General features: G+C 45.3%; 2 protein-coding genes across 7 annotated transcripts in view; one reads left to right on the forward strand and one right to left on the reverse strand.

Annotated features, from left to right (window-relative positions):
• Positions 1–13,723, reverse strand: part of LOC149346974 (cytochrome P450 3A8-like) — a 32,501-nt gene extending 18,778 nt beyond the window's left edge. The window contains exons 1-7 of one of the 4 annotated variants that reach the window (XM_089586788.1): positions 13,327–13,723; positions 5,569–5,713; positions 4,089–4,185; positions 3,292–3,344; positions 3,073–3,169; positions 2,013–2,138; positions 244–481 (exon numbers count right to left, since the gene is read on the reverse strand). In XM_089586788.1, coding sequence (XP_089442914.1) covers positions 244–481; positions 2,013–2,138; positions 3,073–3,169; positions 3,292–3,344; positions 4,089–4,185; positions 5,569–5,660 — 703 coding nt within the window. In that variant the 5' untranslated portion in view covers positions 5,661–5,713; positions 13,327–13,723. The remainder of the gene's footprint in view (positions 1–243; positions 482–2,012; positions 2,139–3,072; positions 3,170–3,291; positions 3,345–4,088; positions 4,186–5,568; positions 5,714–13,326) is intronic. The other 3 variants (XM_089586789.1, XM_089586792.1, XM_089586791.1) reach the window with 3 other exon arrangements.
• LOC149346973 (uncharacterized) overlaps positions 1–16,065 on the forward strand; it is a 51,870-nt gene that overhangs the window by 24,994 nt on the left and 10,811 nt on the right. For 2 of the 3 annotated variants that reach the window (XM_089586795.1, XM_089586794.1), the window contains exons 2-3: positions 11,142–11,277; positions 14,033–14,136. In XM_089586795.1, the coding sequence (XP_089442921.1) occupies positions 11,142–11,277; positions 14,033–14,136 (240 nt within the window). The remainder of the gene's footprint in view (positions 1–11,141; positions 11,278–14,032; positions 14,137–16,065) is intronic. The other variant, XM_089586796.1, reaches the window with a different exon arrangement.

Below are 16,065 nucleotides of genomic sequence, written 5' to 3' on the forward strand. Positions count from 1 at the left end.
CTCTATGAATATCTATAGACCAAGGGGTATACTTTCCTCGGTTTCAGTGACTATCTAAAGCCAACACGACAGTCTAAAGCAAGACAGTCACGTTGAACAAGTTACGTGTAAAGAAGCGCAGGGACTTATAATGGGCGTACCTTCAGCGGTTGGATCGCACAACGACGCAACCCAGACGTGCGCCAAGCGATTGCCAGCAAATAAAAAACGATCACCTTGAACAGCGTTCGCGAAGACACTCACGGGCGAACATGTGGAAGGGCCCCGTCATGACTCCCGGCAGCACGCTCTGTGCGGTCTTCAGGAAAGGGTGAGTCAGCTCTCGCTGAAAGGTGCAATCGAAGCCGAATGCGGCCCGGCCGACATAGTCCATGGTGAGCCCTTGGAAGAGACGCAGCATGGGGTACTCCTTGCCCGCGTCCGCCTTCTCGCCCAGAATCTCCAGGAATGTGTCCGCCACTTGCGACATGTACGGCACCATCTGGGCGACCGCATTCGGCATAAATTGGCACCGAAACGATTCAGTAAAAAAGGAAAACAGAGTGCCATGGATGTCTTAGAACCTTGTTGAAGCTAGGTGCTCAGAACAGGCCTTCGAGAACAACTACTATGAAGAATGTATGTGCTATCGTGACCAAAATACATTGTATACTGCAGTCCTGAGAGTTTAATTTTTCTTCCATTCAAGGCAGTAATCATATGAGTGCGAGCATTTGAAGAAAACAGATCTAGATCGACAAGTCATTGGCAAGTAACAACTTTCAGAAAAGAAGACATATCATAAAAGGCACGCTGTGTACAGATGATATGCGCGCGTTTAGCCAGCGTAAAACATTGTGTTTAGGAATATACCAATAGGGAGCTTGTCGAAAAGAACCATCTAGGAGTAAGCATAATAAATGTTATCGAAAGAGACCAAAGCGCAAGGGCCAGTAAGAGACAATGCATTAGCCTTAAACAGCTTGCAGATAGGACTAAAAAAGGAAGTATTATTAGCTTTCAGAATGTAGCCTGCGACCATACGATGATTGCGTGGTTACGGAAGAGGACATCTAATGAGGTAGCGCACGTGCCAGCCTTAATAGCGCAGAAAAATGCTTTTAAACGCGCTAAAAAATTCAGGGCGCACTTTGGCTCTCTAAAGTACTTGAAGGAATTGGTGAGCGCTAAAAACCACGGAAAAAGGACGAACACACAGGACGAAGCGCTTTCTAACAACTGTTTTAATCTCAAAAGGAACATGACTATAGTTTTGCGTAGTTTTTACCTGTTTTTCTTTTTTTTCCCTTCATTTTCGTTCTTGTCAGCGCGTGCGTTCCTCCCTCTTCTGTGCATGATATGACATCAAATGTGTGTATATAGTCATGTTCCTTTTGAGATTAAAATAGTTGTTAGAAAGCGCTTCGTCCTGTGTGTTCGTCCTTTTTCCGTAGTTTTTAGCGCTCACAAATTCCTTCAAGTATGTATTTCCAACTAGCCCCAGTAGTAGTTCTTTTGTCTCTCTAAAGTGCTGCAAGGCGAAAACCTTTCCTGGCGCACTGTTTGGCATTGACTGCGAGACGGTTTGTGCTGTACTAGTGCTTTATTTGACTACACACTTTGACTGCACATTACAACTACACACTTACTTTGACTGTCGACTTTGACTGCTTCTTTAGCACAACGTTCTGTCTGCTTCGATGAGTTCGGTTGTACCCATGGTTCTGTTCGCAGTAATGAGGTATGTTATGTGGTCACCCACGGACGCCTTACGCCCCCTGTCGGAGCGGACGACAAGTATTTTATTAGTTGTCGTGTGCTCCAAAAGGGACGCCAGGCATCCGTGAGTGACCTCATTACTTCGAATCCGCGCACTCTGACGTCATAACCATTTCGACCAACCAAAAAGCGTGACCCCTCTGCTGACAACCTTCTGTCGACAACGATGAGGCATTAAAGGCTTTCGCCTTAATAACACTAAGCGAGGACATTGTTCCCCGCATATGCAGACAGACCCCCTGCGGCGTCCTCACCTGCTTGAACTTGTTTGACGTGAAAGCGTAGGAGACACAGCTGCGTGTGCGTTTCCACTGTAGGCCGCGTGCGTGCAGAAGACTCTGACCCAGGAATCGATGCTCCTCGTCTGTCCGCATGGTAATCTGTTGCAGAGAGCAAGGCAGAGTGACAGAGACAGGAGTTACTTTTTCTGCCGGACTGAGGTTACGGTGATAGTGAGCCACACTGTAATGCGAAAGCTTTAACTGAGACCTTGGAAAAAGCAGCAACAGTTAATTTTTGTCCCATTAATGCGCTGTTGCAGCCCGTACGGACTCTGCGTAGAGTGTTCATTGCTAGCACCTAATGTCAAGGTGTATGAGATCGGCGAGGTACTAGGTTTCCTTTGTGTCCAGTTTTAGAGGCTTGAAATAAAAATAGACTGCTCCACGACCTCGCTTATTTCCTTCTTTCGCGAGATGCAAAAGTTGCTTTAGTGACAAATATGACACTGCTCAGAAGCGTAAATCAACACAAAAAATTGCAAAAGTCTAAAAAAGTGGGCCTTCCGCATATAGCCTGATGCAACGATATACATCCGAATTCATGGTGACGAAGAAAAGACAGCATAAGATGATAAACAACAACAAAAAGAGAGCTCTTTTGTACTCTGCTTTTCAAGAACTAGATCGCTCAGATTTACTCGTGAACTGCGTGCCACAACATGAACGTGGCTTTAAGTCTGCCTAAAAATACTTTCAGAGATGGCGGGTCAACAATTGAACCAAGTCGTAAAATAATCCAGAACCATGCCCAAATTACGACAAGATGTTTCTTGTTTTGTCCTAACGGCACATTTCTCATTAATATGGCAATATTTTTCTCTAGTACTGTAGTTTTTTCTATAGCACTTTACAGAATAGTTTTTAGTTCTATGGTGTTTTTCTGTATTAACTACACAAAAACCAGTTGTTGCTAAAAATCACAGCCAAAAATATTACAAAAATCGTTTCTGACGACAGAAGAATTTTGTTGTGATTTTCGAGCGGAAACTAATCCGAACGGTGCTTTGGATATGAAATAGTCCATTAGGCTTACCCCTCGGCTAGTGAAGTCTTGGAAATTCTTCACGAAGATGTAGGTGAGGAATTCGATGTCCTTAATGACCAGAGTTGGTACATCGCCGTTGTAGAAGCTGCAGAAAAAAACAAATGGGGGTTCGCAGCGACCGACTGTCATTGATAGGAACGAGATGGAGCTCAGGAGTGCTCAGAGTAAGTGCAACAGAAAAGAACATCGCTTAAAAGCTGTACCCACCCGAAAACGTCTCCATACTTGTTGCACCATTCAGTCAGCGCATTAACGAGACCCTGACAAGAACACCAAAGGACAATGCAAAGTAAGAACCTGTACCGAACACTTAGTACCAGTACAGTGGTAGAATTCAAAGTGACAGTCAATTGTACCCAATAAGATTCCCGGCTGCCGCAGAAAGCAAAAGAAGAAGCTTGAATGTTTCTGAAAAAACTGTCTTTTCGTTTTAGCGCCAGTCAGCGCCTGCTTCACTTGTGGATAAAAGGTCTTAATATTTAGCAGAAGTTACTGTGCTTATATATGAGAGTTAACTGGTTAATTGGGGTTTAACGTCCCAAAGCAACTCAGGCTATGAGGGACGCTGTAGTGAAGGGCAACAGAAATTTCGACCACCTGGGGTTCTTTAACGTGCACTGACATCGCACAGCACACGGGCCTCTAGAATTCCGCCGTCATCGAAATTCAGCCGCCGCGGCCAGGATCGAACCCGCGTCTTTCGGGCCAGCAGCCGAGCGCCGTAACCACTGAGCCACTGCGGCGGACCTATATCTGAAAGGTATTTGTAGAATGCTGTGAGAAAGTGTTGCAAACTGTCACTGGCTTGACTGCTGAGCACAGTGTAAAAGTTGTTAGCCAACTTGTCAGCTTAAGCTTTCCTCTCAAAAGTGTACAATGCCCTGCCAGTTACACCTTTCCTGTAATGCTTAAGCAACTAAACTAAACACTCTATCTAAATTTTTTTTTACTTAACGCTACAAGTGCACTGAAAAATAACTTCAGTGGCTGTAGAAAGGGCATACCTTTCCATGGTACTCTGCTAGATTTCCCCATAGCAAGTTCGGCTCGGGTCCAGGGACGCCCAGTTTCTTGAAATAACTGAACGTCTTCTGACGCCACCTACATAATAGAGATTGGTGTAAAAAAACGCAGAAAAAAAGAAAACACTGGAAGCCAATGTAAAATATGACTGCTTAAAACGGTGTATAGCTCAAGCCTAGAGTGCAATTAGCGCTGCGACATTACCCTATCTACGGCAAGAGCTTAAATGAGTTCATTGAGCGTAAAATGTTTAAAAGTGATAAAAAAACGTCATTGGAGAGGAAGTTCTTAATGGTATTCTACCCGAATATATCTCATGGAGTCCGGAAATATCATGCTTTCCATAAAAGTAGTTCGATGATACTCCGACACATATTCTGACTTTATGATTATATAGCCCGAGGATTACCGTGCGGTAACAGCACCCTTAATTTTAGGCACAGTCCTTTACACCTCACTATACCCGATTAAAATTGTTAGCCTAGCCAACATCTTCCCACCCAAGTGTATAGAATTTGCGCTATCAGTATGCGAATTCTTGCAGTGTCACCTTTAAAGAACACTAGAAAAATAAAGACTGGAGCTGCTCGACTGGTCGTCCGTACTAGTTACTGTTATTACTTTAGCGTGTCCCAGTGCAAATCAAAACTTCCAAGTTCAGACACGAAGAAAATCTAAATGGAATGTTCTTAAACTAAAAGCAGGATGTAAAATCATTATCCAGACCTTTTAAAAAAATTGCATTCGTCACGATAAAGGTGAGACATATAGCCGGTCCATCTTGTTTCTCTCGGCGCAAGACATCAGAAGTCCATGTTCCCTTCACACTTGCTGTGTAGTCGGTGGCACATTTTATTTTTATTTATTTATTTACAGATACTGCAATCCACAAGGGATTTTAACAGGGTGGGAATATAACGCAAACGTAATCAAAGGCAACACAACAAAGGGAAGGCAAAGTACACTGCCAGGTACAACAACAAACGCCAGAACAATCGCCATTTTTAACACAAGGCAGTAACCAGCAAAATATGAACAATTAAGTTGTTTTTTTTGCGATTCTTTTCATTATAACGCATAAAAATCCTCCCCCCCCCCCCCATAAAATCTTCAGGTATGAAAGGTCTGCTGTCCAGCGCGCCAAGCACCACGCCAACCATACTCAATGATACCTTCGAGGCATCACTCTACTAAGGAGCATGCTCATCTGCCATGCAGTGCCTCATACTATGGTTTCTTCGTGAAGGTGAATACATAAATAAAAGGGAAACAAGTTTATATTTAGTTCACTATACTTGTCTGCAAAAGGACAATCTTCCTTTCCAATATTGTAAGGGGGAAATATTGTAGCGCTCTCTACGTAGCCTGCACCTGAGACTTTCAATGAAGGACTATGGCCTGCAGGATGGGGAAAGGACAACTTGCCTGATATATATGGATCAGTGGAAAGCAATTCATTACCTTATTAGCTTGAAGAGCCCGTATACTGTAGCAGCCACGAGTATCGTCCACACCGAGATCTTCAGGTAGAACCATAGCAGGGCAAATTCCATTGCGATCGTTTGGTTCAGCGTATGCGGGGGCGCTCACTGGTGGCCACACTGAGCTGAACAGAGGTAGAGCCCGTCGTATTTAAGTCCATCTCCCTTATTATCGTTCTATTGTGGCTCACCCGTTTTGTGGAAAGCACAAAAGAAAGCACTACTCTCTGAACGCGACACTATCGTGTTTTGTCACACGAGGTCTTCGATAGCCGAGGAAGGCACTCGTATCTGATGAAAACCGGGATTGCTCCAGGAAGGCGGCACAGCATGTACTGGACGCCACGATGCACCTATGACCACACCACTCACTGCCTTTTTTTTATTGCTTTATTTCTCGTGTTTACTGCATGTCCCAAGGTGATCTTATCTGTGAGTGACCAGACGGTACTGGCCGAGAACAAAAGAAGTCCGCCTGTGGGACGGTGCATGGCGGGAAGCGAAACAACAAGGCGAGAATTTCCCGTCCTTTGGTTTTCGTAATCTTGCCACACGCCCGACGTCCATAAAAAGCCTTGCTGGTGCGGACATTGGACCTGCTTTCAAATTTCGAGTAGAACTAATATTGGTTCTTCTGCGCTGTCACTTTGTTTTGTGATAAACAAGGACCATCTCTATAGGTTACTTTTCTATTCCTGCACGCTAACAGTCTACTTGTTTGTTCTCTCGAAAGTCCTCATTGTTCTTCACAAGGTGCGCCATTCAAGGACCTCCGGAAGTGACCGACTAAATCATGATGTTCTACTTCAGGAACTGGCTGCATATAAAACACGGGGTCGGATTCTTCACCTGCTAAAGCCATAGCTTTCTGGTCGATAGCACTGTGCTGAAGTATGGCTGAAAACAAAGACAATTTTCTCTGCATTGTTGCTAAGGGCGCCATTCCTAAGCCGCTACTCGTCTACTCGTCAGGTTTCATATTCATGGTATTTTCAGTAGAGTTTATGGTTTAAAATTTGCACTCAAGATGCGGCTGCAGTTCTCGGCGAGACCAGTTTACCATCTGGAGAACATGTGGTTGATGTGCTGCAGCAACTAGCAACGTCATCATCCTCATCATCAGCTTGACTACGCCCACTGCAAGGCAAATGCCTCTTCCATGTATCTCCATGTCTCTCCTGTCCTTTGCCAGCTTCGGCCACTGTATCCCCGCGAACTTCTTAATCTCATCCGCCGACCTAACTTTCTGCCGTCCCCTGCTACGTTTGCCTTCTCTTGGAATCCATTCCGTTACCCTTCAGGGCCACCGGTCGCCTTGCCTTCGCATTAGATGCTGTGACCAAGCCCATTTCTTCCCCCTGCTTTCGACTAGGATGTCCTTAACACGCGTTTTTTCCCTCACCCACTCTGCCCGCTTCCGGTCCCTCAAAGTTACACCTATCATTTTTCTTTCCATAGCTCGCTGCGTTGTCTTTAACTTAGGCTGAACCCTTTTCGTTAGCCTCCACGTTTCTGCCCCATAGGTGAGTAGCGGTAAGATACAGTTGTTATATGCTTTTCTCTTGAGTGACATTGGTAAACTGCTTATTCATACAAATTTTCTGTCCGAAAACGTCGCCCGCAGCTATGCATTCAAGGTCTATTAATGAGAAATATTCCTCGCTTAAATGACTGCTTCGTAAAAAGAAGTGGCAGAAAAATCTCTTCGTGCCTTTTTCAATGACAAAAAACAAGATGCGGTAACAGCAGGTCAATTGATCAAAGGCTTATTCCTCCGGAAATAGATGAAATATTTCTTGCTGATCCGCTGACCCTCTCAATTTTGGTGCATTAGTACGGAACCCAACGACAGCATACAATCCGCACAAACTAGGTGGCCAATACGAAAACATGATGTTCCATTATGTACAACTTGCTGACAGTGTGCACTAGATGAGATTAATTTGATTAGAACGAAGAAAACCCCACAGAATTCCAAAAATCTTTCAAATTAAAAAGAAAAGAGGAAAAAGCATTCATCTCACCGCTATTTACGCTTTTGTTTTGTGCGGCCCTTCGTCTCCGACTATTCCAGGTCATAGTGGGCATTGCCTTTTGTGAGGATTAATAATGGCAGACAGATGATAACGGTCACCTGCCACCAACATTGTAAAAATCGTCAATCTAAAATTGTAGCCGTAACGTAGATATTGCACGTCGTGTACGACACATTTTGTACTGGCATGTCCAATGACCGAGCATCTATCGCTTTTAGCACCCGCAATCATGTACGCTTGCAAGTATTTTTTGCCTCCTACCACATCATCTGTAATTTTTACCTCCTACCCAACAATTCTGGATAAAGCATTTTTGAACATAATAGAGTTTATGAACGAAAATTTCCCATAGTTTGCAAGACTTCACTACAGCTATCTATATAACAGGAGATCCTTCGTCGGCAGGCTTTCATTTCTTGCTATCAACAATTTTGCTGCAGTCAAAATCTTTCTTCGTGGTTTTCTACGGCAGTCTTAACTTTTCGATGCAAGCGATGGTGGAAACTTTAAAGTACAGGTTTCGCGTTAGATCTGAACAAAAGACCTTTACCTTCAATATTTTCATAACAGTACCCTACAATTTTCCAAAATTCACATTTTTGTCCAAGAATGTTGGACATGTATATAGCCTATCTTGTGCCGCAGCACACGACAAAAACGCAGAACGTGTGGACACATACGCAGCGCTAAACATGTATATACTTTCGGATGGCACAAGAAGTCGATATGATTTTTTAATACCACATGCGCTAGTGTGCACAGTAACCATGACACATAAAACGATGTTTTCTTGTTGTGGCATACTGCTGCGAGCGAGATTTTATAATTTTTCATCAGTGAGGATCATAGAATTTCTTTAAAAATTCTTTGAGGTGCCGCAGTGGCTCAGTGGTTACGGCGCTCGGCTGCTGACCCGAAAGACGCGGCTTCAGTCCCGGCCGAGGCGGTCGAATTTCGATGGAGGCGAATTCTAGAGGCCCGTGTACTGTTCGATGTCAGTGCAGGTTAAAGAACCCCAGGTGGTCGAAATTATTTGGAGCTCTTCACTGTATACGGTGTGCCTCGTAGCCTGAGTCGCTTCGGGACATTATGCCATAATAAACCATAAGCCAAAAAATTACTTGACGACTGAATATGTTAGATGAACGCCGATAACTCTTGCGCGTGTGGGTCTGTGGGTCGTTCGTTGAGAATTATGCATGCGCAAGGTTTACAGGCAAGCAAAAACAGTCGCTAATAAGGCGCTTATTCTGTGTCCACTTTTTGCCTGTGTTATTGTTCTTCGTAGCGCCTGAATGCTCCACCTAAATGTATGTTTTAGACTAATTTTCTACACGGGAATGCTAATTACAGGCGAGATCGCACCTTTCTTGTAGATACTTCAGGGAAGAGGATTTACTAAAGCTGCTGTTTTCCGTCAAATCATCCGCAACACAGTTTGAAGGTCTTCCAGTGCCATAAGGAAGGTGCTATGCAAATCACCTAGTAACTGCAATCCAAAGAAACGGTTTGGTTTATGGGTTTGGGAGGGCTTAAAGTCCCAAAGCGACTCAGGCTTTAGGGACGCCGTAGTGAAGGGTTCCGGAAATTTCGACCACCTGGTGTTCTTTAACGTGCACTGACATCGCACAGTACACGGGCCTCTAGAATTTCGCCTCCATCAAAATTCGACCGCCACGGTCGTGATCGAACCCGCAACTTTCGGGTCAGAAGCCGAGCACTATAACCACTAAGCCACTGCGGAAGCCCCCAAGGAAACGATGTAAACGTTTCTTTAACAGATATATCTAGTCTTTAAGTTAACAAAGGTTTATTTAATTGTATCTGGGAACAGTAGGTATTGTACAGAAAGCGACATCCAGACTCCCGTTATTTCTATCCCCCTTGGCTTATCAAAATTAAAATACAGGCAGTGTGCTCTTGGGCAATGCGGTTCGAAAACTGGTTCAAAGTTTGTGTCCCATGCAGCTGATAGCGCATAGCTTATACTGGCCACTGCTGCCATAATGGCAGGCGCATCAATGAACTATGCGTCGGTTACATCAAACTGCATGAACATTGGGATCGCTTAAACAGATATACAAAAAACATTCCGCAGTGGGCGTTAGGGGTTCCGGCACCGTCAACTAGTTTCCCACAGACGCAGCCCTTACGTCACGAAGTGCATGATGACGTCTAAATGGCGGCAATTTTGTGGCGCATGTAGTAATCGGCTCATCGCCGCCTGCTCTGGTTTGCACAGCTGAGGCGCGCGCTGTGACATAAAATGACGCCCGCGACATCACATGAATACTTCGGATAGCTTCAAAGCTATGGCTTTATATCTCAGGCAGTGTATCTTATTGTATACGGTTTTATTGTATAGTGTTTTCAGAACCTTCAAGTCTCTTTTGTCGCTGTTCTTTTCAAGATGCAACCCAGCGTTGTGTTATGTCCTTTTTTCGTTGTGATGATGATTTGTTGTACTAGTTTAGTTACTCCTTGTAGCTCTGTTGTACCCTTGCCATTAGTTGTTTTTCAGTTAAAATGCTTACCAACTAATGCATTCTTTTCAGCCATTCTGGCTGACCTTGTAATGCCCTCCTACAATAATCCCAGAAGGGATTAGGAGTATGTACACATAAATAAAAAAAGCATGGTCTTTTGAAAAAAAAAAAATGTTCGCGGCCGCCCATGCCGGGGGTGATGCCTCAAAACCTCAGGGGTAGAAAATACATATATTTTTAACCAGGGGTGGGGGGGGGGGGTCAGTGACCCTTCCAAAGTGTTCGCCAAAAATGAGAACATTCTTAGACTGATAAGAGAAGCAGCGTTAATCGCCGAGGGGTTGTTAGCGGCAAAAGATAGAGAGCTATTGCTACTAAGGCGCTATATGGAGGGCGCACAAGGTTGTGCGCGTGTTCGAGTGGGCCTTGTTTTTGGCTTTGCGTTTCGAACCAATCACTAAGATAAAGCTGCTGTTTATACGAAGGGAAGATAGGGCGATTGTGTACGCATACATAGGTGTGCAGCCCTTCAGCGGTGTGGTATGGTATGGTGTGGTAGGGTATGGTATGGTATGGTATGGTATGGTATGTGGTATGTTATGGTATGGTATGGTATGGTATGGTATGGTATGGTATGGTATGGCATTGTACGATACGTCATGGTATGGTATTCTATGGTATGGTATTGCCGCGAATATTTGTAGTGTTTGTTCATTTTTCAAAACTCCCGGCACACCGCTTTACCGCTTTGTAATGTAAGACGCGACCAGACTTATCTCTGTTGATCGCATCCAGGCAGAGCCAATTTTACGTTGTTCCTCAATGTTCAAGTAACTTTGCACACTTTGTCTCGAAAGTTCGCTATCAGCTTTAAAGAGAGCTCGGCCAAGAGCGGCGGGCATTCTTTACGACGACCGCCGAGCAGTCCTGTTGCTACGCCGCTGCCGAGTCATTCATTTCTTTATGGGCGCAAGTGAGCCCAAATAAAGAGTTTCATTTGGTAGCCATTCTCGCTGTTCTCCTGTTCGCAGGACTGCAGACACCATTACGTGACATCTGGTGGAGGTGCTGACCTGCTATCCTGCTGTGCCCCTCACGATGGAACCTGGTGCACGGCCAATGCCATGAGCCCACGCAGTCTGCTCCCTCGAACAACCACGAACTGTGGTAAGTTCCGTTAACCTCTAAATTTAACTAAACGCTCCGAGCTGACAACACCGCTGTGCTACAAGCCGTGCAGGACTCCGCCCTTGTGAGCTTAACAGCAGACGTCGTCTCTGCATAGCAGCTAGGCGTATCTCAGCACCTAATAGGTGATCCTGCTTGACGTTTTTAACGAAATGTGGCTCAGCGGCGCCGTACCTGAATCACGGCTTACCACCTTGGTTTTCACTCTCGTAATCAGCCTATGTCCATGGCAGGACAAAGACCTCTCTCTTATCCCTCCAACTGAACATGTCTTGTGCCAAATGCGGCCACTTTCCCCAGCCATGTGCCTGATCGCATACACCCACGTGACTCTGTGCAACCACCTGCTACGCTTGCCTTCCCTTGGCATTCACTCCGTTACTGCAAGGACCCATTGGCAAGCGCACCCATACCGCTAGCTTCCACAGCGGTATGGCTTTGACAGAGCTCCGTAGTTGCCATACGATTTTTTTCTTCAACTAGGATGTTTCTGCAGATGCTGTATAGCCCTCCTTTCTAGCCGCACGGCTGCAAATAGGAGGGTGCTAATGAATAATTACTCCCTCATTAGGAATATTAATGTTGACATGCCAAGAAAATCGGTAGTCATTTTCTTCAATCAAATCTTTTGCACAGCCCGGCAGCTGTCTCTTCGGTTGGGCTATGTTCTCGGTGATAAAAATCCCCGGTGTATAGTTTTGAGGGCTTTCCGCTTTTGTAGCAATCAGTCATGGGTAGACGACTTGCACACCTGGCAATGATTACAGGCGTTTTAACGTGGTAGCTTTAAAAGCCCTGTTATCCAGAAAATCCTGTGTCGGCGTTGTGAGCAAAAAAGGCTCGGGCAGATGGTCACCAGAGGGCACTGGGAGGCAGGTGGGAGACTTTGGTCACGTGGCCTTGCAGCGTTATCACAATCTTCCCACCGGATTGTAAGCAAACTGCCCCCCGTGGCAGGTGGCAGTTAAATTGTGACTGGTCGCTCGGGAATATCAAGCTCAGTTGCACAAGTCCCGTCGCGGGGAGCACCTGCCATTTCAGGGCAGTGGCGCTTCGCTTAACCGCTGCACCACCGCTCCAGGAGCGGCATGAGGACTCCCAGGGATCTACGAATGTAAAGTAGAGAATGACCTTCCGCATGTATGGGAATTAACCCATTACACTATCGCGTCGTATACCCTTAAAGCGGAGCGTAAAGTGTCCCCTCCAATTTTTATTTTGCTTCGATGGAAGTTTGGAAACAGCGCTGTCATTCCCTGTAGCGCTGGCAGGTTAGCAGTATTGGCCACACCACTCAGTTTACACATTAAATCTTTATTCTCCTTTACTAGATGCCGTAAATCCTGCTACGCCAGTCAAGATCTTTTACAGTCGTTTTCATCTGTTCGATGTCCCTTGCAGTGCAGTGACAGTTACACTTGCGCAGTGCAGCACGCCTGAAGCATGCTTACGCGTTTGTCCAAGCTACCATTACCCTTTTCCTGTTAAACTGCTCGCTTAAGGATATCACCATACTTCTGTGGTATCAGCTGAGTTGAGGTGATACAGCTCAGGCGGTACACCGCCTTTTCCTGCGGTAGCTCTTACCTTTGTTCTTAAATATTGCCACGTAGTGGTGACTGCAGTCTGGACAGCAGGAAGAAAGCGAAAATGGCTTCTAAACAAAACCCTTTATTTGGGCTCACTTGCGCCCGCAAAGAACTAAATGAGTCGGCGGCGGCGTAGCAACAAGCGTGCTCGGTGGTCGTCTAACCGAATTCCCGCCGCTCTCGGCCGCACTGAATTTAAAGCTGATAGCGAACTTTTGAAATAAACCATGCAAAGTTACTAATGCATTCTGGAACAATGTAGAATCGGTTCCGCCTGGTTGCGATCAATCGAGATAAATCTGGTTGCTTCTTGCGTCTCAACCAAAGTGATAAAGCGTCGTGCCGGCAGCTTTGAGGAGTGAACAAACAAACACTACAAAGATCTGCGGCAATATGGACTACAACCAGCTAAAAATACCAATTTGATAAGAGCACTCACATGCGCTGCCCTTCCAGACGCATTCGTCATCCGGCAAGGCCTCGCTGCAGGACTGGCATGTGGTTGCCATGACCAGTGGTTGGCAGCAAGTACATGTCCAGGAGTACGCGGTAGCGCTCACAGCTACATAAAATAGTACAGCACGACGTAAAAAAGTACCAAAGTACAGCAAATTAGGAGCAGAATAGCGCGGGTCATCGTTCTTTCTTGCTAGAAAAAGTAACTGGAAGAGACCAGTCGGTGTCTGTACAACGTGCAACGCAGAGCCGTCCAAAGAGGTAGAGCTGCCTTGCTTTCATTGTTCGCCGAACTTGAGGATAATAATAGGTTGATAACAGACGCAGCGGCAATCTCGGATCTGCTGTTTGTAGCAAAAGATAGACAGGTGTTGCGACCACAAAGCTATCTGAACGGCGCAGAAGCATGTGCGCGTGTTCGAGTGGTGGGCGCTGCTTTCGCTTTTGCGCTCTCAACTAATCCTTAAGATAAGGGTGCTGTTTACAGGAAGCGATGATATGGCGATTGTGCGCGCCGCACATGCGCTGCATGGTATGGTATGTGGGGTTCAACGTCCCAAAGCTATAAGCGGGGGTTATGCGGCAATGGCGTAAATAGTAGCCTCCAGAATAATTTCGAACACCTGTGGTTCACTGATGGACACTGACGTCACACAGAGTACGGACGTTTTTACATTCTGCCTCCGCAGAAATGCGGCTGCCGCGGCCGATATTTGCGTCAAGTTCTACAGAGAATGGAAGTTGTGCGCCATGCGCCCGTATGGCCTGCCTCTTCGACTGTCCACAACCTGTGGTAAGTTCGGTTAGCCTCTCAATTTAACTCAGCGCTCCATGCCCACAACACTCATACTCTACAAGCGCTGGAAGCCTATGCGCTTGTGAGCTTAAGTGAGTATGCCACGTCTGCCTCGAAGCTTGGCGTCTCTGAGCACCTTACGATTGACGGGGACCTCCAAAGTAACGTTGCACAGCGATGTCAAAGAAAAGCTTTATCGAGACACCCAAAGCGCACGTAATGTGCATTTCCTCTCTTTTCATCACGTTTGAGACTGCAGTGACTGTCACTAGATGGCAGCAGTCGAAGCGTAAGAGGGCACTGGAGATTATGTCTCGGATCGAAGCTTTGTCAAAAGAGGGAGCAATGGCGACAAGCACGCATCAGTACATAATTTTAGGCGGCAGTGTTCCATCAAACATGAATCAAGTTGCCCCACCACGCGCTTCAACAGGCAAAACACTTTTCAATTACGTGCATAACTTACTGTCTTGAAAAAAAAAAAAGGCTTTACGCCTCGCCTGTAAAGTTCTATATCGCTTCCACACAGCAGGCCTATTTAATAAGTACCACATTATACAAGTTTCATCGATGAACGATCACAGACTGTGCCGCTTATATAAACTCAGTTTAATAAAAAATAATGATGCCATCACTAGCCTAGCAAGGCTAGAGAAAAACATCTCTGCTTATAATGTGCGCCATCCTGAGGTGTGGTATGTTCTAAAATGTAGAACCAATTATGGAAATCAAATGATGAAATTTAAATTGCCTACACTTCTGAATAACATGATAAAAGATGCTAACATTGACATATCAGATATATCACCAAAAGAACTGCGTTTATTGTTGGTATAATGTTGTGATATGATTTTCTCGTTCTGCTTGCCTGTTTTATGCTTGCTTTTTCAACGATGTTGCCATATCCGACTGTGTTCTCTTGCCGCACGCTTCTGTCCTACCCCGTGTGTTGGGGGGACAGGGCTTTTCAAGCTGTTCACACAGCTTTTCTCCTGTCCTCCTCGCAGCATCTTTTTGTTGCGGAATAAATTTCAATTTCAATTTCAAAATATTCTGAGCTGCAGAAAGCCATATCAGTGGGAGTGAATGCACTATTGTGAAAAGACCGCAGCCCGACGGAAAGAGAACAAAAAATTGAAGTCCTTTTTGTTTCATCTGAACGCGTCTGGTGCGTATGCTTTTTGTTCAAGCGAAACCAGATAACTCAAAAATTCGCCAATAGTGCGCCTGTTTCACGGTGCATGATGATGCGGGGTGCACCTGAAGCGGTCGCTACACGAGCAACTGAAAGAGGAGAAGCGGAGGGAAGGACAGCAAAAGGTGGAAGAAAGCGCGCCATGACTCAGTGGCTGTGAATTCCGCTACGCAGTGTTGGCAACTGTGTTCTCTGCAAGCTGCTGGTATAATGATGATAATGGTGTGGTGACGGTAGTGGTCTGAAAACTTAAAATTGCAGGAACAGACAAACGGACGACAGGACTTTACAGGAGTGTACAAGAGCTCGCTCGTCCAGTGCTGTCGTCCCTTGTTCTTTTCTGCACTGTCTAGTTTTCAGAATGCTAAACTGGCACAACAGACAACTAGTGGCGAGGGTGATGACGGTAAATTAGTCATTATCTAAAGAGGTTTGAAACAAGAATTTTCGCAATTACCACCTTCTTTGATTAAAACCATCAAAGTCACTGAAGTGTATTTAGCTGTGTACAGTTTACCTCTTCACATAATGATAACATTGATCTTTACAGAGATACATGTTGCGTCATGCCCGGTTAAATATTTAATTTTAGGGTTTGAAGTGTGGACTCGACTCTGCAAATTCTATTTCCTTCTTGCTTTAATTAAGTGGGCCGAGTGAACCATTTGCCATTAAATGCTTGGAAATTAAAACTGTAGATGTTTTATTACATGACAAAGGCCGAGATATTG

Source organism: Amblyomma mixtum, chromosome 4 (genome assembly GCF_055824585.1).
Source record: "Amblyomma mixtum isolate Tamu chromosome 4, ASM5582458v1, whole genome shotgun sequence".
Classification (NCBI taxonomy): domain Eukaryota; kingdom Metazoa; phylum Arthropoda; class Arachnida; order Ixodida; family Ixodidae; genus Amblyomma; species Amblyomma mixtum.